The sequence below is a fragment of the Anopheles ziemanni genome, chromosome 3, assembly GCF_943734765.1.
Source record: "Anopheles ziemanni chromosome 3, idAnoZiCoDA_A2_x.2, whole genome shotgun sequence".
NCBI classification, from domain to species: domain Eukaryota; kingdom Metazoa; phylum Arthropoda; class Insecta; order Diptera; family Culicidae; genus Anopheles; species Anopheles ziemanni.
Window position 1 is genome coordinate 49,140,688 of NC_080706.1, and position 25,108 is coordinate 49,165,795.

General features: G+C 46.3%; 1 protein-coding gene across 1 annotated transcript in view; it reads right to left on the reverse strand.

The window, feature by feature from the left end:
- Window positions 1-25,108, reverse strand: part of LOC131288598 (protein split ends) — a 42,522-nt gene that overhangs the window by 2,951 nt on the left and 14,463 nt on the right. The window contains exons 2-11 of the mRNA XM_058317745.1: window positions 13,008-13,064; window positions 12,443-12,535; window positions 11,128-11,521; window positions 10,911-11,041; window positions 9,225-9,395; window positions 7,329-7,454; window positions 5,583-6,092; window positions 3,938-4,114; window positions 1,826-3,135; window positions 1,073-1,725 (exon numbers count right to left, since the gene is read on the reverse strand). Coding sequence (XP_058173728.1) covers window positions 1,073-1,725; window positions 1,826-3,135; window positions 3,938-4,114; window positions 5,583-6,092; window positions 7,329-7,454; window positions 9,225-9,395; window positions 10,911-11,041; window positions 11,128-11,521; window positions 12,443-12,535; window positions 13,008-13,064 — 3,622 coding nt within the window. The remainder of the gene's footprint in view (window positions 1-1,072; window positions 1,726-1,825; window positions 3,136-3,937; window positions 4,115-5,582; window positions 6,093-7,328; window positions 7,455-9,224; window positions 9,396-10,910; window positions 11,042-11,127; window positions 11,522-12,442; window positions 12,536-13,007; window positions 13,065-25,108) is intronic.

Below are 25,108 nucleotides of genomic sequence, written 5' to 3' on the forward strand. Positions count from 1 at the left end.
ACAGTTCTTTCCATCCAGTTGCCAGTTGAAGTGCACAGTGTTACGACACGAAGAGACAAATTATAACAATTCTAGCATTGAAACAATTCAATTGCCGATTAAGGCAAAAAACATGAGCAACCACTTGTGGCGATTGCAAACAACAAAACACAGCACAACTATTGGAACGTGGGTTGCATATCTAAGTGGCGAAACACGAATGCTCTAACCATCAAGAAACCTGAGCGAAACGGTACCTCGTTCCATTCTCGAACTGAATGGCCCACACGATTGGACTAAACTATCGTGTCGCTGCTGCAGAAGATGTGAACGTGGAGGGCTCTTTTTCATTACTCGGAAGGTTGTTATAGGGACGATGATGGATATCACACCCATGGTTGGCAGGCAGGGTGGTGGAAGGTAGGCAAACGTTTAATCCCAGTTTCGGGAGATCGATATGCTTAAGGAAAGGAAAATATTCTCAGCTTCCCCGGCTATGGCGGAACCGATCACACGCCGCGGTATTAACATCTTTAGAATCAGATGTCGGAAACGCGCGGAAATCTAGGGAAAAAGGGAAAATTATAGATAATGAAAGTAGATTTCGGTCTACAACACGAAACTCTAAGCGGTAAAATGAACAACATATTGGTTTCTGCGTTTGTCCGAACATCATGTCAACAAAGCTAGCAAAAGCAACAAAGCTTTCCACATGTTCTTTTCCCAGAAGAACATTCCGTTATCGTTTCTGCATTTTGGAAGCCATCTTCACTGCTCCCAAAGAGGCAGCAATAGGTCGAGCAAATAATATTCCGAAATGTTCCGACTATTTTTGGTTTTGGATACATTTTCCTTACAACAGGATTTGTTTCCCCAACACCATATATCAGCGAAGCTTCGCACACACGAACACACAAATACACAGACAAGGGCCTGTGTGCACGAACGATTATAATTTTACGATTAATTTTTCGAAAGGCTTGTGTATGAACAACATTTGGCGCTCGAGTCAAACGATCTCGATCGAATGTGTTCGAGTAGAACACAATACTGAAAAAATGCGAAAACACAAAAAGGAAACGCTTCTACTTACAACACATTGTCAATGGTGCCGTTCTTGTGTCCGTTGGTTTGGCCCATCAGCGCATCCTCGATGATCAGATCCGAGGTGCTGTTGGCGGTGGTGTTGCTACCATTGCTGCTTGGCAGTTGCTGCTGCTGATCCGCTTTGCCGTTTGTGGTGGCCACGTTAGCGGAACCATTCGTGCCGTCCGTGCCTCCGACAACGACCTCACCATCGACCCCAGCAGGGGCCACCGTGCCATTGCTTGCACTACCATTGTTGAGATTGTTGTTTACGATGGCCGGTGCGCCGGCGCGTAGCAACAGGTTCTCTTTCTCGGTGACGGACCGGTCAAACTCGCTGCTACCGTTGTTGTTATTGTTGTTGAGGGAGCCACTGTGGGCGAGCGTTTCACTGCTACTGCTGCTGTTGCTACTGCTGCTGTTGGTGTTGTTGATGTTGTTGTTGCTCAGCGAGAGCGACTCCATGGCCTTCTCAAGCGATTGTTCCTGCTGCTGGCTTTGTTGCTGCTGCTCTTGCCGGATTTCGGACGCAATGAACGAATCGGTCATCGATATGGTGGACGCGGACATGGCAGTGCCGGTCGGAAGGGTTGCGGCTGGTGTGGACGAAAGTACGATCTGACTCTTGGACATGGCGTTTTCCTTGTCGTCTTCGTTGTTCTAAAAAAATAAACATTTCATTCATTTAGTATTCATTTTATATAAAACTAATGCGGTACGACGATCACTTTTTGTACACATTTTACGACAAATTCCCTACCTTCGTAGGCGTATTATTGGCCGCCCCTTTTGCCCGGGTTCGCAACATAATAGCTTCCACGCGCTTCCTTCGCTCTTCACGTTCCTTCTCTTCCTTCTTCAGGCGCTCGGCCATCTCGACGCGCTGACGTTCGGCCTCTTCGCGTGCCTTCCGTTCCGCCTCCTCCCGTTCCACCTTCTGGCGGGCTTCCTCTTCGCGGCGCTTACGTTCCTCCTCGTCGCGCCGGCGTGCCTCTTCGATGGCCTGCTGTAGCCGCTCCTCTTCCATGCGTCGCTGCTCCTCGGCCAGTCGGATCGTTTCCTCCTCGAGTTTGCGCAGACGTTCCTCTTCTTCGGCGATGCGCTGGCGTTCGGCTTGCTCCTCCGCCTCGATGCGCTTCCGCTCCAGTTCGGCCTGACGTTCTGCTTCCTCGCGCGCCAACCGGCGTCGCTCGGCCAGCGCCGCCTTGGCTTCCTCCTCCGTGTTGATGCGCTTCGCAATCATGGAAGCGGTCATCGAATCACCGCCTAACGCTCCGACGCCGTCCACGGTCAGACTGGTGTTGTTCGCTTCGTTCACTTCCGCCACCGGAGCAACTGTAGTCTCGGGGGCAGTGTCACGCTGTGTTGAGTCTGGCTGGGGTTGGGGCTGCTGCTCAGGCTGCTTCTCCACCGTCGGTTCTTCGGAGACCTCCACGAAGACTGGCTTTGGTTCGACGCGGTCCGCCGACACTACGTCCAGGGCGGAGGCTGTGACTTCCTGTTGTACAGGAGGTGCCACCTCCTCGTATTGTGCTGCCTCCTGTTGCTGCTCTTGCTGTGCCACTGGCTGCTCAACCACTGGAGCGACCGTGCTATCCTGCTCTTGAAGCTTTTCCTCTTCGACAATCGATTCCTCCATCTTGTGAGCAACTTCTTGCTTCTTCTCGGAAACCGGTGCCGTATCGACCGGTGCTGCCTTCGGTGTCGCTTGCTTTGGGCCCGGTTTGTCCTCCGCCGAAGCCTTCTTGCTCGCAACATCCACCACCGCCGGAGCGACGGACATCTTCTTCAACGAATCGTGCAGATTACGGGAAGCCTTTTCCGGTCCCGGCGATTGTAGCGGAGTCGAGGATGCCTTCGGTGTGGCTCCACGGGAACTCGCCACCCGCTGCTTATCGGCTGACGGCGGTGCGCTTACTTTCTTCGTTGGCGTTTCCGTGCCGGCGGAGGATTTTGCGGGCGTCGTGTGAATGCTACCGGACCCGGCACTCGAGAGGCGATGCTTGCTGCTGGCGCTGGTTAGACCGGTCGCCGCAACGGACGGTCCTGTCTTTGGAAGTGGGGGCTTCTCTGTAGGGGTACAACAAACGGATAAATAGTAATCAGTGAATGTAAAAGGATTTGTTACTGAAAGACCGCGATTTCACGGAAAAATACACCACCACCGGGGAATCTTCCATTGGAAACCGTTCCATGGTTCCAACAGAAAGTATTAGTGAATTATTATTAAGCAAAATTTCAACCAGAGCGACAAAAGAAGACAAAAGCTTCGATCAAATTTTGAAGGTCCGAGTAAAAGTAGACTTTTGTAACTTTCTTGCAAAATATAAGAAAAAACTATGCTTATGAAAGCCAGCAACATTCGTGGAATTTATATTCATATTTTTGAAGCCACCTTAAGCCAAAATCAATTGGTTTTACGATACGGAAATTCAAAGTACAGAAAAAGTGTCCGTGACTGTGAAATAATGGTTTATGGTGTAAATAGCATATTTAAAAAAAAATGAATGATGTTACAGTATCAATAATATCAACGATAAGCATTTGTCACACTAAATAAAATAAATAAATCAAAGAAATTAGGTACTCTTCAATATTTAGCACAATGTTCAAGTATAGCACAGGTGAATTTACAATTTACATAATGCCTGATCAATTTATCGATGGATCATCAACTTGAATGCTTTTTATTTTATGTACATGTAGGAAACATTGTGCATTTTCAACCAACCGGACATCGGGACGAAGAGCATTACAACAAAAAGATCGTGTGCCTAAACGCCGTGGAAAATACGTTGCAGTACGAAGAAACGGAGCTAAAAGTTAAGAAGGAGATTTTCTAAAAATAAACTGAACAAAAAAACACACAAACCTTCCTTCAACCCGGAGGCCGAGACCCCCGTGACGGCAATACTAGCCGGACGTGGTTTACGTTGCGCTGGCAGGGATCGCCGGTACACGATACCGGATGCGGTCGTCGAGCTGGACATTGCACTTCCGGGTCGCGAAGTGTTCAGACTGGTGGGCGTCATTTCGCCGGAACGGAGCCCTGTGTGTTTGACGAAGAAACGCGCGCAAAGCCGCAGATGATACCGTCAATCCGATGTTCCAAACGTCGAAGGAAACGGGATGCCGTCGGGATGTGCCACACCAGATCAAATAATGTACCATACACACACACACGCACACAGACAGTGCATACAAAGAGACGAACAACACAACGAAGCGTACGCAGATTAGGACGCAATTGGGTCGCAGCAGGACAAACATCGGGAACAGACACCAAAACCAGACGTATCAGGATATGCATATTTGCGTACGGTAACAGGAATATATTTTACATAGGGAAGATCGTTCGAACATTTTCAAGCGATTGTACGAGGATTGTGGGATCAGATTCATTAACCGGTACAGCGCGCAATATTCAATAGTTTCGTGATTCGATTCCAATCATATTTTGCAGAGCAATTTTAAAGGGAGAGAAAAAGGGATAATGAAAAGAAAAAGAGAGAGAGAAAACATCGAATAGTCAGATGATGGTCATGGTGTGTAGAAATGTGTTGATTGTACAGTTTATGTATAAATATAGTGTTGGTTTAGAGGGGTAGCTTGTTTAAAAAAAACCTTTTTACAGAAACCATAGTCATAACAATTGCAGTAGCAGCATCTCTAGAAAGTAGCATTGTTATGTATATACAACGGAAGCAACAAAACCAAGGCGAAAGAATAACACTTCATCCAACGCAGTAATGGGATAAGAGATAATAGAGTAAAGGCAAACGCATATACCAACGGTGATGAGCGAATGAGATGGGATGAAGATGGGCATTCCGTGCCACTAGCAGTACATTACATAAATTCAAAAAGCATATAAAATGGATTAGCATGTTTTGCATGAGTGTATGATGTGTATCGGTGTTATTCGCAGATATTACAGTATTATTTATAACCAAATGGCAGTCCCAAAAACTATATTTGTATTACTTCCGGACCATTATCATTAGCTAATGGTGAGTTAATTAGTAGTAGATTGAAGAGTTAGGAGCAATAGTACATTCGTTGTAAAATTTCAGTACATAAGTTATTGTGAGATACCAGGTGTTGGTTGTCAGTTTAACCGATGCCCCAATAACCATTTGTTGAATGGTTTTTACGTAGCGGCGTTCTTTCTAAAATACACTCAATTATAAAATCAGTAGTGTTTTCCACAACCTTTAGAGATGCGAGTATGACGAATGAAAAAATCGGCGTAAGAATTATATCACAGTGTGCGTAAGTATTACCCGACTTCCCAAAAAGTCTACTGCTCACCAAGTTAGGTGCAACTGTGCAACGGGTCAATGAAAACGGAGAAAAGTTCAAAGTCGACCCGCATTACTCCCAAATTGAAGTTAAGGGATAAGAAAGAGCTTTTCTCGTTGAAGCAAGGCAGCGAAGGCCCAGTCAACGTAAGCTTGTTCGAAGCATTAGAACCTAAGTGGACACCGCAAACCCGCAACGAGACGCTAGAGACCCACCGTTCGTCACCAGATGCTGATTTTGAAGTTGTTGCTGCTGTTGATGCTGCTGGTGCTGCTGCTGCTGGTGATGGTACTGCTGGCGCAGACGCTCCGTTTTGGTCATGCGACCTGCACCGCCGACGGAAAGTACCGTGTTCAGCTGCGACATACTTTTCGACGTGTCGTTGCGGCGCATCGGCGAGGTGCTGCCACTGTTAATGGACGTGTTGAACGACGATTTGCGTCCACCGCCGAAGCCGGGGCTGCGGCCCGAGTTTGAGTCCTGCGACTGGTTGCGATACTTGGCCCCGCTGCCGGCCAGCTGTGACATGCTACGCGACATACGCTTGCTATTGGCGCCCCCACTGCCGGTCGGTGACGAACGGGACGACGAAAGGGACAGGCGGGTCAGGTTCTCCAGCTCCAGGGCCTGGCGGCGCTCGCGCTCCAGTATTGCGCTTATGTGCTCGCCGTTGCGCCGACGCGGCTGCGCCAGCTGATCCAGGCGGGTCATCGAGAATGCTCGGCCTTTCGTTGGTAAGGTGGTGGGGGAGGAGGTAGGTGTAGCGTTGGTTTTCCAGTTTGGTTCGTGTTTGGGTCGTTTATAAGCGTTGGTGGAAAAAAAAACCACGTTCCGGGTAGGACGATCAGGTTTGCACCAAAGGACGAAGGTAGTGACCAATCATATCATTTGTGTAAATGTCAGTGTGTTTGTATGTGAACATGAGTGTTTAGTGGCATTATTTTGTGTGTAAGTGTTACGGGGTGGCAGCCATCATCAATCATGCAGAGGACGAGCAATGTATAAGTATTCAAAAGAACATTGTATCGAGTCAAAGTGAAAAAGGATAAAGAAAGAAAAGCAAATAAAAAACACCAATCAATAAAACGAGTCATTTGGTATACACGAGTGTAGTGGCAAACACGGTTCAATTCTGATGATTCGTTCATTACACTGTAACATTTTGTCTACCATACACTGTTCTGCACTTGGTGAAACGGTACTAATATGGAATGAGAGCGAATGAGCATGAGAATGGAATAACTAAGCAAATGCATCGGAGCAGTGGGCATGATCCATACCAAACTACCACGCTATAGCCCAGAAATAACGAGCCCACGGACGTAGGTTGGTGCATACAATAACACGACTAAAGATGTTCTACAGCGTCATGCAGTACTCAACCGAAAAGGTACGACAATTAGAACGCAATGAATGCAACGAAGGCTTATCCCTAACAATCTATCCGTAACATTCATACAGCCGTACTGATGTAGTATCAAAAAACGAACGGAAGAAACGTTCAGGCAAAAGCAAACTTAAGTTACTAAACATCCGAGAGTGATACTACAAATGTGAATTCTCCTCTGCTAACATCTTGACGTGATGTGTCGAGTAGAGTGTGAAAACGATATAAATTCCCATAGCATTGCGTTTTTCGTTCATAAACTTAACATTCAAGCCAATATTTTAATGTGTAAGTAGATAAACCAATAAATAAGTAAATAAATAAATAAATAAATAAATAAATAAAACATAAGAATAGCTAGCCTTTGTATACAAGCAAAAATATGCATGTAAATATAGATAAATAAATTGAAAAAAATGATAAGCTAACGAGCGTTCCAGGCATTAGACGAAATAACGAGACGAGACAACAGAACAAAACGAAACAAAAGAAGAACGAAACAGAGCAAAAACAAACGAACTAAACTAATTTAAAAAAAACAGTAGACGCGTACGCAAAAGCAATAAAATACTACCTGGTGTTCTGGGAGTGTGTGTACCGAGAGACGATCTAGAGCTATCGCGAGGACTAGGAATGGTAGGCATTAGATCGGTCTTTCGACGATTGACAGTGCGCTGATAGTTCATTTCTGCTGTATCGTCTGCAGGAGAAACAGAGAGAAAGTGATAGATAGATAGGAGGAGAAGAGAAAGAGACAGGAGTAGAAGTGGGATTTATGGAGTAAGGGGGGATAAATGAAAGATATTGGAACGTAAAGAGCCACCGTGACGGAGAAAGTATTGAATGACAGATAGACACAAATGTTATCATCACAATAACCATTGTAAGGAATAAAAAAAACGTTGGAAAAAGAAACGAAAGAAAGAAAATAGTAAAGTATGAATTCCCAAAAAAGCATGATTTTGATAACCACCCACCGGAAGAAGAGTTTCGCCCAAAAGATGTTGGTTTTTATCAGTTACGGTTGCACATGATGTAAAACACACGAGGTGGCGTAGAGAAGGAAAAAGGATGACACAGAAATGAATAGATAACATAAAGAAACGGAAACATAGAAAGAGAAAAGAAAAAAGATAGAAAAAGACAAAAATGAATTTAATATTATGTAAACAAATTGCGTTAAAGATTCATTGGTTAGTCACCGGAAAATGTTGTTTGCTTTGTTTTTACATTATTAATTTGGATTCAATAAATTGGAGCAGAAACTTGTTAACACAATAGAATTCAAATGTCGAGACATATCTATCAACGTTCAACGGAGATGTACATTCAGTTAAACACAACATGCTTGTCAAAGAAAAGGATTTTTGTGTTAGACATTTTTCTACGAAGAAAGTAAAGAATTTGGATACCAGGACATACTTTATCGCAGAAAAAGAAAAACTACAAATATAACATGCACAAATAACAACAAATAGAACAGAAATAAGCTTAAGAGAAACAAACAGAAGAGAACATAAAAGGAAAACAAGAAGATATACAATCGAAGGAAACGAAACGCTCTACATTTTATACTTCATTGTCTCTACGAAAAATTAATGGAAAATTAATTTTAAAATCAATTATCATAACAACGACAGTCAATATGCCTTCGTCAAACCTGTACAAGTATCGATTGAACAGATGTTTATTAAAATGTACAAATTTGTTCATTCGGCCTAATTGAGTCTGTAACATTCCATTCCATTGTCGCTGAGGGTTTATGTAAACAGAACTTGCAATACACTCATAAGCAAACAAAAAAGCATCGTAGAACGATTAATAAAACGAGAGTAAAATTGATAATTGTATATGAAACAGAAGCCGACCAACAAGCCACAACCGAGCGAACCACTGGGAAGTCCAACGACAGGGGGACAGATACCCGTTAACGATAACTTATGAGAGTTGAACTAGCTAGAAACTTATTTTACACTCGCAACAATCGAAGCGAAGCGCCAAGATGCTTACGTAAAGAAAAACAACATCAACAGCAACAAAGAAGGACGATCGAAGAAGGGATTACTACTGTTCATGGGATTTGGCAAACGGTACATAGTTAACAAGTCGATAGATAAGAATCCCTTGAGTAGAGGTGTGTGGAGAATATGTTATTGAAACAACCAAGTGAAAAAGATAATCAAATAATCAGAAACCGAATGCGAATGTATGTAACAGTGCGGAAAAGGATACAAAATAAACTGGATAGTATGTAAGGCTGGGGAACAAATGCGGCCGCAGCAATCAAAGACAAATGTACAACGAAACATAGCCGAATTGGTTAAATTAGATAAAACCAAAACAAAAGTGTGCACACCCAAAGGAAAGATGTAAACAAACAAAAAAAATGCAAGAGAAGGCAGTAATAAAAAAAAAGAAGGCGTAAATATTCTTCGCTAAGCGGGAAGAACACGCAAAACGATGGCTTTACCCTTGCCGCTAGCGTAACTACGGGAGACGGCCGGTTGGTAGTCGGCTGCCGTCGGAGGATCGTCGATGTTGATGCCGGTCCCGGCAAGCGAGAAGGTAAGCTTTCTCGGGCACTCGCTAGTGCTGGTCCAGTTGAACACCTCGTACATCGAGCTGGACATTCGTCGTTGGTCTGTTGTGTGTCGGTCCGCATCCATTCGGACAGTGTTGTGGGCGTAGGGTGTACAACGCACGTATGGGGTTTCGTTTTCGTATCATCGTTTGTTACGGAATATGCAAGGTGCCGGTGAAGAGTCAACCAATTTCACAGGATAAGCCGGTAGGCAGAGCGACGATCAGGCCGAAATCGCAATTGGGAATTCGACGAGTGCATCGAGCGTGCGGTTGCAGATGTTGGGAGTGTTGGTGGAACGTGGCAGCGTCGGTAAGTGCATCAGCGTGCGTCCCGGTTGATTCGAGTTCAGCAAAGCATTGGTTTGAAACGGTACACGTAGGAGGGATGAACATAAAGGTGGTGGATTTTATCGTCGGAAATTGTTTTTTTTTTATTCGGGAAAGTCACCACGCAAACCAAGCATCAATTAAGCAACCAAGAACGCCCCCGTCCAGCGACAGAAGAGCAACGGTAGATTGAAATAGAGCGTCAATAATAACCCATCGTCATTTCCAGCGGAACAGAATTAGCCAATTTGAAGATAGATGCGCGATCGTACGAAGTGTTATGTTGAAGCGGGTCGTGTGGAATAAAAACCAATGGGCGAAAGAAAAGAGGAATAGAGATTAACAATTTTGGCTGCTAAGGATAGTTGTAAGAGAGACGGAACGGAAGGATGTGAAGTATAGTATGTATTACTAACAATGCACGAGGAGTGAGTGAACTAATAAAGTCGAGCCAATTGAATTATCACAGCACATTGAGTAAACTTATAAAGTGTCCGAAAAAACGCATGAATAAAATTAAAACGACACATGACGAGAAGAAACAAACAAGTTTGCCCTCATTGCAGAGCAGGAACGCAGAAATACTAGCAAAATTGAACACTAGGTAGGAACTAAATTTGCCACTAGCTTTAACTTGGTACAAGAAACCAAACGACCAAGCAAATCACGTCCAACGTAAAGTCACTAATGCTCATAAAGGCAGACTTAAAATTTACGATACTCAGTCTGCAAGACGTATAAATATTGAGTAGACGTCACGCGTGCTCATATAACCAAACTCGTTCGACTAAAGAAAGTTTCACTAAAAAGCTTGAGAATGCGTAAAACAGCAAATATTTCAATTATTTCAGCAAGTCCTTAACAGTACGATGGATGGAATCTCGAATGATAACTCGAATCTATGCGATAGATTAAAACCCACTATAAAATGCCATACATTCGGTGAATACGATGCTCTACGAGAAGAATCTAAACAAAAATCCTAATGCGAACTCCTCCCCCGATTAACCTAAGATCAGGGCAACGTAGAGCGCTATGAGGCGGAAATTTCCAGCCCTTTGTTCTATAAGAGGAGGATGACGCTGATGAGAGTATGAATCAAAGAGTTCGAAGTGAAGTTGTATGTGGATGTGAATTATCCTTCTTGTGCGGAGCGACGGAACTCCGGCGTTGAGATATGGTTTCGCGCGAAACTACCCGCAACGGTACTGGTTTCCCGCGACGTGTCAAACCTTCGGATACGTACCGTCTGTCGATCGGTCGAGACCACTGGCGGAGGTAGCTCGCTTCTTCGCCGCACCGTCGGTAAGTTCGCGCTCCGAGCTGCGCCTCGTCAGTGCCGCCCCCGTGTACGCTACGTTCGTGATTGATGTTGCTCTAAAAATGTACAAGCATTCGGTTTAGATGAATTCGACAAAACCCGCGCGACAGAGAAGAACTGCCGAACCCCGGTGGGTACCCACCTCCGGTGCGCCCAGAACGAGCTGCACATGCCACTGTCACTGGTGTCGATCATGCGGGGCGTCGACGAGCCGAAAGCGAACTGGATCGAGCCGCGATCATTGCGTCGCTTCGTCTCCATGCGCTGGTCGCGCTCCTGGTTCTTGCGCAGTATGTACTCCCGCCGCTCGTTGTCCGCCTCGATGATGGCCCGTCGGCGCTCCTCGACCTGTGACCGCCGGTCGTTTTCCCGCCTCCGCAGGTCGTCCATCCGGCGGCGCCGTTCTTCCTCCTTCTGCTCGCGGAACTTTTGCGCCGCCAGCGCTTGTGCCTTCAGCTCCTCGAGCTTCTTCTGTCGCTCCTCGTTCTGTCGTTCCTTCATCTGTTTTATTCGCTCCTCGCGCTCTTTTTGCAGTTCTGATGTGGGAGTCAAACGTCCATAGAGAACGGATGGAAGGAAAGAAAGTAACATATTAGTGGATGGATAAACAGTAGCGTCGTTAAAAAACAAACTGGAAAACCGCTCGACTTAGCAGTTCGCATGTGATCGATAACGTGCAGGACAAGGCAGCGGGGAATTGGGACCAAAAATGCTTATTAAGGCATCATCAGCAAACATTGTGGAGTCAAGTCGTTGGGCTGGTAGGTTTTATTCGTTTTCTGACGTACTATTGAACAGTGGATCACACGGGAGACTCCGGGAAGCTTACAATACGAAAACTGGGATACGATATAAAATTTAAATGCTGTTAGTGTGTTGAATTGAACGAAGTCTACTTCTTGAAAACCATGCATTTTTAAGGCCATGTTGAAAGGCATAGATACACAAGAGCACATTCACAGATTATAAATAAACAAAGTTATACTTTTACTTCTTCCAAAAACATTGTCAAGCTAGGGTAAGTGGTAAATGTCCATAATCGTACAGTCAATATGCGCTTTTAAACAATTTCTTGTTCAATCGTACTATCCTGACTGCACTTGACGACAAAAGAGCTTGCACAAGTAACTTTGGATACGTGCGGTTAGTGGACTCCAAGGAGTCGAAGGGGATGCGCAATTAGTTGGGCAACTGAGAGCGATTATTCAGCACGGTTATAATGTTATAATTATGCGCGCGTGGACAACCACACACTGTGCGTTATACACACAAGCACACACTAAAAAGAAAACGGACTCAACGGACTCAACCACAGCAGCATAGTAGAGGGAAGGCGCTGGCCCACAGGGTACGCATGCACCGTTGACGATCGATGGACTCGACCCTAAGGGCACTGCGCTTCACGGCTGTTGCTGCTGCTGCTGGCCCGATTGTGCGGTCAGTCGTGTCCAATGTACCTTCTGTGTTTCTACCGTTATCGGCACTATCGTCGCCGACGCAGGCAAACCAATGAAGTGTGTGCGCGACCGAGTGCTGATCATGCAGTCGATCTGGGCCGGGTGCAAATTTTCCGCCGGACCACAATCCGGGTGTCGCGGATGGGAGTTGTAAAGAGATGGAACGACGAAAAAATACAACGAGTTAGTGACCGGTTAATTTGTCAGCTTTGTACCGCCAACGGACTCAGAGGCCTTGACGATGGGATGTGGGTCCCATTCAGGACCTGATAGGCAGGCGCGCATGGCGGGTCCGTGAGAACCGTTCAACATCGTGGACACCTGAACACGGAACGTCACATTATCTCTCCACCGAACCTGCAACGTGAGTTCATCCCGCTTCCGACGGAATTTGATTCCGTAGAACGTGCTCTGGGTCTTCTGTGTCGCTGCAACTTCTCCGGTGAGAAATTCGCGATCACGTTCTTCTCCTCGATTTCACTGCCGTTCTGCCCGCGCCTCCACGAGTGAGTGTGTGTGTGTGTTTGGAAGTGTGTTTTGGAGCGGGCCATATTTGGTCACTTACCTCTATTAGCTGAAGACGGCCTTGACTGTTTTTGTACGGTCGCATCTCTGTTGCCGGCTGTGGAAGAGACATGGAAAAAGATGCCACAATCAGCTCATTGAACTTCCTTTGACGATAGAATGGGCCGCCGTCACAGGAGTGTCACGCACGGCACATCGACCCGAGTTACAAGCAGAAACAAGCCCAACATCATGGGACACGCGAGAGAGAAAAAAAAGGCACACTGGCGAATGTTGTCAATACCGATTAACATCGATTCGAAATTCACCGCACGTAGCTGAAGTGGGAATTGTTCGAAGGATGATCGTACTCGCTGGCCGAAAGACGGTTTGAAGAATAATGATAGTCGGATGAATATCGGCGGGGTGCGGAGGGAAAAGCCGCTGGTTGCAAATTATCATAAATGGTGTAAGTGGCTCACCCTCGAGTAAGCCTGAGCAGGTGGATTACAAAGTCATAGCCTCTGCCTAGAGCATGTATCTGACGCAATCGGTATAAAAATATTCTATTATGAAAGCGAAGATTTTTTATACTTTTACAATCGTGAGTAAAACATGTTTTATTCTGGCAATCAAACATCCACCCTAACACAGATTTGCCACAAATAATTTTAGCCCCGAAGTCATCCCCGGTCCCTCCTCCACCGGTCGACCCCGGCCTTACCTAAGCTAAATTGGACATGGCGCGACTTCCGCGCCCCGAGCAGCTGCTGCTGGTCGGTAAGGCTGAGATTCTCGCGGGACAATGACTTGACCAGTATGCCGCGCAGTACCGCCAGCGTCGTGCTCGGAATGCGATCACTTTCTTCGGTCAGCATGATGGAGGTGGTGCTTGAGGTCGGCTCATGGAGACTGTCATCATCGATCAACATCATTGTTATGTATCACAAACGACACACGCGCGCACAAACAAACACACTCGCATGCGCATACGTTCTCACTGCTGATTGAACCACCGAAGCTCCACCGTGACGGATCGCAGGGCACATTCCCCTGGACCAACGATCACAAGCACTTGACTTTCAAACTCCACACGGAATTATTATTTATATTTCGAGAGTCTCCTGAGGAGAAAAGCAAAGCTATATTAAAGCTAGAGTGTTGTCATACACAGCACGCACTTCCGCCAAGTAAGAAAAACAATCAAAACTCTTCAAGAAATAGCAATGGAGAGTGATAGATGGGCTTTGGACGAATCCGATTAATAATCCCAATTTAGTTTCCCGAATAAACACCAAAAACTGTAACAATTATTTTCTCCCCAAACAGGTGCGAGATGTAACGCCGAGCTGGGGTTGTGTCAAAACACGCTGCTACTACACGAGCACCATATGCGAAACATCAGAATAGAGGTGTTGACAGTTGGCAAGTTGGGAGGATCTCGACGTAGGCCGATCATAATACTAACACTCTTAAAAGGGCACATCTCGTTTCGCCCCGGGCCGGACATTCTCCGTATGCTAAACAGCCGGACAAATTCAATCTGCCAGACACTAATACCTATTGAAGGCACGTTGTTTGCATCAAAGATGCTGACATTGAGAGATGTTTATGGTCATTCACGGTTTCGGTCGAGCCAGCAGCTCTTGATAATGTCGTTCCAATCGTGAGTCCGGTCCGTGCAAGGTCCACCGGGCAATAAATCATTTCTAACCAATTCGCAACACTACGCTCGCACATCCCTACCCTCCCTTTCGTCAACTTGTAATATGGGAATGTCACCTCACCGATTCTTGTAGCAGTATAAGGTTTCTTCACAGGTCATCCCGATCGCAATCGATAACATGGAATTTTAGAAGATCAACCAACCGTTTGGGATACATTCTAAATCCAACCGATCATCCCCACATCCTCCGTCTCGAGGTTCTCGATAACCTTGGATGATTTATTTCCACAGGTCCAGAATTCCGTGATAATTATCAGCACTGTAATTTGATAAGTACCCAAGGCTTGGTTGCTCAACAGTGACACACTGGCGAATACACTCTTCAGTGGTGCGTTGCGAAAGAAACTTGATACGGGGCGCCTGATCATCCGTTGCTGACTCACTGCGCGACCCGAACACGATTACTAACGCATCTTCAAGGAACGAACTTCTCTCTATCGCAAACATTCACACGAACAGGCCCCACGGGGACAGCAACTCGGATGTTCGCTTGTCACTCTGTCAACATTAGATCAGCGCCATTGATCATCCCATTTTTGGCGAGCATCATTGAATATTTACTCTGCATTTGTAAGCATTTTAGGATCGGGTTTTGCATCGAAATTTCATCAGCCACAGCCCGAGCTCATTTGGCCGAGTTATGGGAGTCTCGGTGAACTTTTTCGGACAAAGGTCGTGCCTCGGGGATTGACGTGATGATGTGTTTGAATAAGTAGTGTGATTATTTGTCCAATATATTCAACCTTTCAACAACCTATTAATTGTTTACGTAACCTTATAACAAGAGTACAGTATTGCACTCCAAAATGCATGGCATATCAGAGTTCCTTTAATTCATCGTGATTTCTAGAATATTTCTTTCTTCATCCCAAACGCTCCAGGAGATATTTGGGTGTTGCGACATAACAACACCGTTGTTGTGTGGAGGCGAACCACATAAAAAAACCACAACAATCTTCTCCTCTTCGGAGTCACTGAAATGAAAGTCAGTGGTTATTCGAAACAAAGACAACCTCATTAGCCAACACACGCCAGCTTCCACGGTGTGGCTGCCCGTGGCGTAGTTGTTTCTTCTGGATCACACAAAGCATACAACGCGGCAGGGGAAGAAGACACGGTAAACGGTCCGATTGCCCCACTATTCTCTTGTGGTTAATTTTCATGCTACGATTATTAAACTTCAGTTCTCTGCCACGAGAAGTGGCGCAAGGGATCAGCGCCGAGCGAAACTGACGTAATCGTCAGCGGCATCAAAGAAAAGCGAAAGGTCATCGATGTGATGTTGTCTTGTAACCGAACCACTCCAGACATGCTTTGTATTTTGGGTAGCAGTTACACATTACATTCTAATGGTGATTATGACCGGGAAATGCCGCCTATAGTTGCATTTCATCTCAGACTTAGGAGTTAAACCGTACAGGCACTCGAGCAGGGAACTGCGGTACAACTGTACAAGACCTGACCCTAAATTGATCGGCAACACCTTCACAAATGCCTACAGAGCTATGCATGGAATCTGACGCCCTCCGGACACAAAGTCGGCAAATGGTTAGTATTTACGCTACAAAACTGCACCATTAGCAGACCGCCAAAGCATGTACCAACAACAAGACTACCTACTTGTACCACTTGAAAACAGTTCTTCACACCATGCTAATGGAACAAAGAATGTTTAACCTTACTTGCCAGTACTGGCACAACCCACGGTAGCCTAAACTCATACTACTCCTTCGCCTCCTAAGGTTGGCAAGTTGGCACCGAATCGTTTACTACGTTCCTTTGACTGTACCGCGCGAGTTCCGCACGTGGGCGTAATATTACGCACCCGCCACCTTACATTCGCTTGCTCGTGGTGGTGGTGGTGGTGGTAGTTGATCGTGCATCGCACCAAACCTGAACTAAGCCACAACCCCCGAGACGAGTTTATCGTCAACACGGACCGCGAGACCAATTAGCATGCTCGGAAACAACTCGCAACCCGCCGTCCGTCACAAGTCTACCACCATTTACGGCGTTATATAGCAATGGTTTTCCCGCCGGCGACACCGGAAGCGAAACGAAACGGGCGACATAGGGTTCGATTCGCTTACTGCAAGTGCAGTTGCAGTTGCACAATTCGAGAACCCATCACTACGAACGAACGCAATCGTCTATTCCTGGCGCAGAGGCATTTTGAACCCGGTACATCGAACGGGGTAGAAAGTTTGTTCGCGACACGACTTCACAAAACTGTTACCAGCAACTGCAGGGGGAACTCATGAGGGATCGACTCATGTCCGCCCAGTTCGATAGTTTTCTCCATCAATCGGCAAAGGGTGTCCGGTGACATCTCCCTGGGTGAATGTCAAGCAACAATATAAACATATACAGAGCCTCGAGGCAGAAGGCGTATGAATCTCATTTGCATCTCAGCCAACACCAACACGTGAAGTCAGCGGCCCACACCAACACCGAACGTACAACCCGAATGTCGACGCTGAAGGCAAAAGCAAGCCTCCATCTCCTCAATGGCAACGTTTAGCTCGCTGGACAAGAATCCGATCACCTCCATCAAGGTCGTGGCCGCATGCCCGAAGTCACAAGAGGAAACACAAAAACTTGAACTTCCACCAATGCATGAATCTTCAAGGCGCGATTTTCATTCAGTAGAAAGACCAACTTCACGGGCGTCGGAGTAGAGGAAGATCTTTCAGGAAATCGACGATGCGTGAACGTGATGTAATTGACACCCACCTAGCGAGGTGGGAAACAGGGGTGGTGTGCGTGTGCCGGGTACCGTACGGCACCACCCGAATGAGGTGTTTGATCAACTCTGGTAACATCATCTGCGTCAGTCGAAGAACAAGCCAGGTTAATATACGGAGGCCGTAGATCGAGCAAGAAAAAGTATTGACTCCCGCCAAAGGAGACGAAACTTTGGTGAAACGTATATACTTCAAAATGATTCTTCGGAGTCAACCGAACTCAAGTTGGTATTCTTCTTCCACCATCACATGAACCAGCGTTCAGTGAACTGTAAAACTGATCGGACACTTCCGCTGCGAGACATTCGATGCAGAGTGTGTTTTAGGTTACAAACAACAAACCCGAACTTCGAATGGCATCGACTAGAGACTTCCAAAAATGAGAAATCAAACAACCTCAGTCTGTATAGGAATCGTTTCCGCCCGGCGAGAAAGAGATCATTAAAGGGCCCCGCAGAAGAGGTCAGCCCTCGGTCAGGGGTATGATAACTAATGGGTAAATATTGAACCTTTAACACCTGTTTGCTGAACGTAAAGGCCATGGTCTCCGGGCGATAAGGTGGTGCCTGCGAGAGAGTTCACACAAAACTCGCCGAGGTCCGTAACCATTTGTGGACATAAGAATTTGGTATTACCTGGGGTGTGATCATCGGCTGAAGCTTGAACACAACGTACCCCATAATTTTCTTCCCCGAGCTTGACGTTGTCCTCCATTTCTCTCGATCTCGATCGTAGGCGCTAGACGTGGCCGTGTGATCGATCAGGTAGGTATCAGCGAATCGTTTGTGGTGTGCAATCGATAATCGATTTTAAAGCCCCCGCGCGATCGTTTTCAGCCTAGCTTTCAGAAATGGAGCAATTGGTTGGAGCTGGCACCGCAAACACTCCAGCAACGGCGTGCCGTTACGCAGGTACTACACTAAGTCCAAACGAAACAACCATGCCGCAAGGTATCAGCAAAACCATGAATGGAGATAACAAGGTTAACCAAGGTTTGAGCCTTGGTACCAGTAACCAATAGAAAAAGCTTGGTAAAGCTAGTTGGACGAATGGGAGATAGATAGAGAGAGAACTATAGCAAGAACTAACGGAGACGAAAGGAACGACCACATCATAAATCGCTACCGCACGCGCAAAAATTTGATGGGAAAACGATTTTCAAGGGTTTGCGCGACGGTGCTAAACACGTTTTTACATCGTGTGAACGAACCTTCAAGCAACCATTTATGTTGATGGCTTATTTCTCTCGAAGAATCCTGTTTCCAATGTGCGCTTTTGATGTGTTAATCTTATTCTCCTGACATGCCATGTGCTCTTCAAACATGAACTTTCGTTTAAATCAGTCAACTTTTTACGAATCAAACATAACATAAGGTCTAAAAGTATCGCATGAAAATCCTGCCCACATATACCATAGAGTGTGGCTATAAAACCCCCTTTCTAAACGGTTCCTAGCGCCAAAACGTCCTTGCAGAAGATTGATGTAGGCTTGCCAGGTAGTAAACCACCGGGTGCGGTTTACGTGACCTCGGCAAAGACGAGCCGGCGCACGAGAAGTGTCGAATCACACCAGCTGTTTTTGAGTACCCTTATTCTGACATTTCACGCTAGAGACCCTTCTCATGTGAGGCAATCCCTTATCCCCACGGCGCACCCCAAAAACACCTTTATCAACAGGTTACGCCGTTTCGCGAACCAAAGTTCGCTAAAAAAAATAAAATAAACCTCGTTCTTGTATTGGTAGGCAGAAACAAAAAGCATCGAAACATACAACACACCACCGCGAACTGAGCCCTATCTTATCGCAAGAATGGAATTCGCCACGAAACAAACTTCCGAGCGTGCACGAATTGCAAAGGCTTCTTTTGGTCTGACTTCATCGCCTTTAAATTAACTCATAGCTAGGGGTAACAATGATCGTCATCATCATCAACATCATCATCATCCTCGCCGTCACCATAATCACGCAGGTCCCTCACCAACCACGCAGCGTTTAAGGCATTCACTTTGCAAATAATTGTCGTAAACTTGTCAAACACGAAATCGCATCAAATCACACAAAACTCCATGCGCTATTCTTGAACGAAGCCGCGTCACGATTATTTTGAGCCTTTGATTTTCTTAGGTTTTCCTTCCTTTTGCTTGATTCAGTGAGTCGATTTTGCTGCTGATGGTGGAACAAACCCCCATTCGGTGAGGAGAAGAAACAAAAACGTCAACATAAAAACACGACACACACTAGCACGACCGTTCTAGCCGACAGCCAGTCACGGAACAAACGCAAACCCACACTTGCAGCAGGCACAGAAGGCAGTATCAGCCAGCAGAAGTAGCAGACGGCGGTGGCCAAACCTTTCGGGAGGCTGTTCACTTCTTTGACAGGTCCAACGGCGAACCTTATAATGAGAAGCACGCGCGCGCGATCGCGATCTTCTCGCGCAGAGTAACCTTCGGCGTCGTGCGTTTTAAGGGCGCACGGTGTGCCTCCACAAACAACGTCGTCGTGGACGTCTCGATCGTCGTCGTCGTCGTACCGGGTCCACTGGAAGTCGGAGACTGTCGACCAAAAGCCAGCCGCAAACGTGCCGGAGTCGACGGCGCGAGTCGAGCAATCGCGTAGGGCGTTCGCCGTTCAGTTCTGGCCACAACGAATACGACGACGTCGGTTGTTTCCGCGGTGGCGTTTACATCTACAGACGAGCCCGCGCCAAGACGCTCTCGAAAAAGGCGGCCCACGATGACAACGCAGCGCCAACCACTTCTCCATCGTCCCAGGCCCGCTTCTTGGGTGTCTAATAATGCGCGAGAGAGCAACCCGAGACGACCACGTTGCCTTTGCTCGGAGAGAACACGCGGCCAGGAGAGGGGGGAGCTACACTGGCAGGCGTAGATTTAAGCACGGCTCAAGCGGATCCGCATGGAGCACAATTCAAATGCAGCCCATTTTACGACGAGCCTTAGGGGAGAAGGTTTTTTTTTTCTAGTGTCTGAGGTTTATTATTTCGCCTTTTTGTTCATCAATAAAACCATTGATTACAGTTAGCGCATAAATTAAAAGGGGAATAAAAACGGCGGGTCCATGACCGATGCCGTTTAAAACAGATTGGGTATGGGCGTGTTTAGCAGAAAAAGGAAAGATATATAATGTGAACCTACTATTTTATAAAATGTTCCTACCAACTAATCAACAAAAAAGCAAAACTGTCATGAATATACCAGTAAAATCAAATATGGAAATTGTAAAGTGAACACCTCAGCTGGAATTATTCTTCATGACTATACCGGGAAAATCAACTAAAAATGGAAGACAAGATCGTGTCACAGACTTGCTGCGAAACTAAAATAACATATGGTTTTGTTGATCGGTTTAATTTCGTGAACACTAGGCGAACTAGTTGCGATAGGAAAGCGTTGGAGTCTAGCTTAGTTTTATATACGGAACGGAAAGAAAAATAAATACCAACAACCAAGTGCATGTGCAATGGCATCAAATGATTGCGCAATGGGAAGAAAGGGGGAACGGAGAGAACACCATTGCATTACACCATTAACGATGCATGGGGCGAGTTCGGGCGGCATTCCCAGCAATAGGAAATTCCAGAAATACTTTCTCCGAAACAGAACGCACCGAAGTGCTGGGTACATATGAGCGACAGAGTGTAAAGAACCAGCATGAATGATCGTGGGGCGTCTGTCTGTTCCGTTCCGTTTTCTATTTGAAGAACATCACCGAGACGTGCTCTGCTGGGCACACGGTTTTATATTTCAATGTTCCAATTAGTTTGGAGTTATTTTGAAACGAACGATCAAATAACATAAAGCGATGTTAACCAATTTACTAAAGGTCATTGTGGGTACTCTCCTCGTCGAGGTGCTGTGAACCGGTAAAGGAAAACAAAATTGTTCCGGAGGTATATGCTTATAAAAGCGAACCGTTTTCAGCACGAAGAACACACTGGGTTTTCCATTTATTGAAACCTGATTTAATTAAGACAAAAAGTTTTCAGATTAGATTGCATGATATCCATATCCTCCAATTAGCAACGTGCATAGGTTAGCACAACGTTGAAGAGCAACATCCATAACGGACGTGAACAGCTGATATTCAAGTGCTATCCCGCCTGAAGGTAGACTACAGGCGATGCACCAAACACACGGCAGATCATCTTCGACCGTTATTTAAACCGACGCAACAGTTTGATTACTCACTGTTTTCCCTTTTTTTTAATCCATCTCAAATGCGGATACTACTGAAAACCAAGCACCACTACTAGAGGGCTGTTGTGAAAGCCGTTAAAATGGCAACTAAAAACAAATTAACCTCATCCAATCGGGTCGATTTTGGGGCGGACGGGTCGCGCGAAGTGCCGTGAAATTCGGTAACAATCTCGCCACACCGGGGGTGATCGAAAAGAAAGAAGAATGATGGATGGCGATGTTGTATTGAGCTCGTTAAAAGCGAAGTGCTACCACAAGCAGCCAATCCATCTTTCCCTCATCATTTAGACTTTTAAGATGTTTCGAAGAGAGAATCGAAATAGAAAATAACCAAACGACACGACATTGGCGAGGCACGCTTCCTGGAGCATAGAAGCCACGAAAGGCAGGATGAATTTTTTAGGTTAAAGATGTTGAACTGGATTAAGCTTCATGATCTGTGGCTTTTCTGCAACAAACCTCTACGCTTCGGAATCGCAACACACCAACGTCTGGGTAGACGATCATCACAGGTGATGAAGTCATCATCAATCCAGCTTTCACGACGTCATCGTTACCAGTGGGTAGCAATATCTTCCTCAAAAAAGGCGGAACTATTGCTTACGCCAGGTTAAAACTGAGTCTCAAGGAACAAAGCCAGGCACACTACTAACCGAAAAGTCGTGAAGCACCTCCTTCAAAAAATCCTAACGATCAAAATCAGGAGGCCCCCCCGGCAAAGTTCGGTTTCGTGACGTGACAAGCTAATGACAACTTTGCTCTTGCCAGCTTCTCCAGCCAACGAGGAATCCGATTAACACTATCCTGGTTGTTTCGACCGAAACAAGGAAAAAGATAGACTCAACGCGACGACTGACGTAACGGACGACTTGAGCTTGGATCTGTGCTGGATGAAAAGGATGTCCATCTGCGCGAAGAGAGGCGCACACGGCCAGTGCGAAGTGCCACAACAGGCGCTATCTTCATCCACTTATCAAACCAAACCGAAACGTAACCCGATGCAACCCCAAAAAAGGGCCTCCATACTCCATCAAAAAGCTGAAACGCAGATGACATGAAGACCTTTTCAGATCCTCCTTCAACAGCGAGCCTCACGATCGTCGGCTAAGGGTCAGCATTCGCGCTGAAGTGATTGAAGAAAGTGCCATCGAGTGTCGGGCCACGATAAATGTCGAAGAGGCTCAAGTGTAAACTCGCAACGAAAACGTCGTAATGTAGCCACCTTCCACCCCACCCCGGCGGGGTTAGTGAGGGTTACCTGCTAATGTACAGAGGGCAATGGCTTAATAAAAATGCAATCAGTAGATTATTTGCTGATCAACGACAAAAGGAAAACGATCTACCGACCAAGTCACGGCAACGGTTATTCACGATCCGCGCACAACCCGGCTAGCGGAATGACGTTGGTTGATTAGTGCGGGCTTGAAATTTACACACCGGCGCGAAAATTGCAGTGCACCGGAGCGTGGCGTAAAAGAGTGTCGCTCTTTTTTTTTCCACTCGTGTCACTTGCCGGCTAATCCTACTTCATTAGACGCACTTCAAAAGTTCGGCCCAGTCCTCTGCGACGGGTAACGAGACGATGATGATGATGATGATGATGCCTTAATCAACTGGCCGATCGGAACACCGCTGGAACCGGAACGTGTGGTTTTGCTACCGTTTCTGCTGGCCGGATCGAAATACACACACACACCCGGGGGCTGAAGATTACATGTTCGCGTGGGACACACAATCGTAACAATAGCAGAATGAGCCACCTGAAGGATTGCTGCCAAAAACTAACCAAAAACTCAAACAACTGTCTCAAGTAATTGCTGGATTTTTATTGAACGTAAGAGAAGAAAATAAAAAAAACACCCTCAAACACACACACAATTTCCCACAAATCAGTTCTGGTTTTACTTTCACTTTCCGAAGCTCCCCCACAGTTTCGTTGTGCAGTTTCATTACCTTCAAAAGCAGGATCTGCGCCTTCGGACACCCCAAGTCGTACCGGTCATATTGACTCTCCAGCAGGATCTGCCGGACCCGCAGCAGCCTTCCCCACCCTCCCCCATCCAGGCGGAAGTAACACTTTCAAGGCGCGTTATAATATGATCGCATAATAAAATGAGCAAGAAATTGCATCATAATGGACGCCATTTATACTTCCACCCTTGCCACCACCGACGACCACGAGAAGAGTGGAGGAAAATAAAGATTTCCATCGATTCGCACTCCATCTCGGTAACACTCGGAATGTGCTTGAACTATTGACACACGCGAAGAACTCTCTGTGTTTGAAGCAGGAAAGCTGCATACAAACATTGGGACTCCGTAATAGCGATGCACGCTACGGAAAAGGCGCCCACAGTTGATCATATTACATTTATTTACGTCTGGTGCGGAACAAAGATCCTCCCCACAGGGAGTAGGTACGAACGTTAACTTACCATTGACCCTTTCACTGGGGGGAAGGATGAAGGGGGTACGTGCATCATAAAGCGTTATAGCGGCACAACAAGATGCAGATGATGATGACCAACGGAAAATGAACGTACGGATGGTGGTGTATAGACCGTTGGTGCCTGCTTGAACCTTCGACCGCGGGAATTAATGAACGTCGAAAAGTTGTTTCCCTTTTCCAAAGTTCGCCCTTTTGCGATATCAATCTCTCAGTACTCACCCTCGTCCCTCGCGGCTCGATGATCACGTGGGTCAAAGGAACCAAACAACGGTTTCACTTTCGTTCCTTGCTTACAAATAAACCTCCTCACTGGAGGTCATATTTTACGCGGCTGCCTACTCGTCGGCCACAGTTAACTGGCGAGCGTGTAAGGTGCAGGGGTAACTGTGCCCTTTTCTACCCCCAGCATCCGACCTAAAGGCGGCCACCTACCGCATGCTCCGGAGGTTATTTAATTTTTACCTTTGAGTTATTACCATATTAACCCAGCCCGGGAGGCTAAACCGCACAGCGCCAGGGTGTCAGGTTTCATAACACCTCGCTGTCCGATCTCACCCACCGGGAGAAATCGGCTCACTTCGACACACACACACACGACACCCTAGGGAGGGAAAACCACAATCGGGATGTCTTCTCAATCACCAGCGCTCCCAATAACGAGGCTTCTGATTAAAGTTGACTCGGGACGTCAGGTCAAAGCTAACCGTTGGACAAAGGTGCCGACACCACGGTGGACTCAGGGACCACCGGGCATCACAATTCGTTAGCGGCGCTAGCTTTCCATGATTAACACCGAAAGGGTGACGATGGTGATGATAAAGATGGCGAAGTCAGTTGCCGCTTTATATACACAAAGCATAACCAGCGAGATGAGTGACTTCTTATTGATCCTTTTCAAATAGTGCCTCCGGCAAACAATAAAATGCACGTTTCGTAACGGTTTATGATCCGGAATGTCCTAACAACCTTGCTCCATCAACACCTGCCGCCACGGACGGCACCCGGTGTTGTTGCGACTTTCTTCC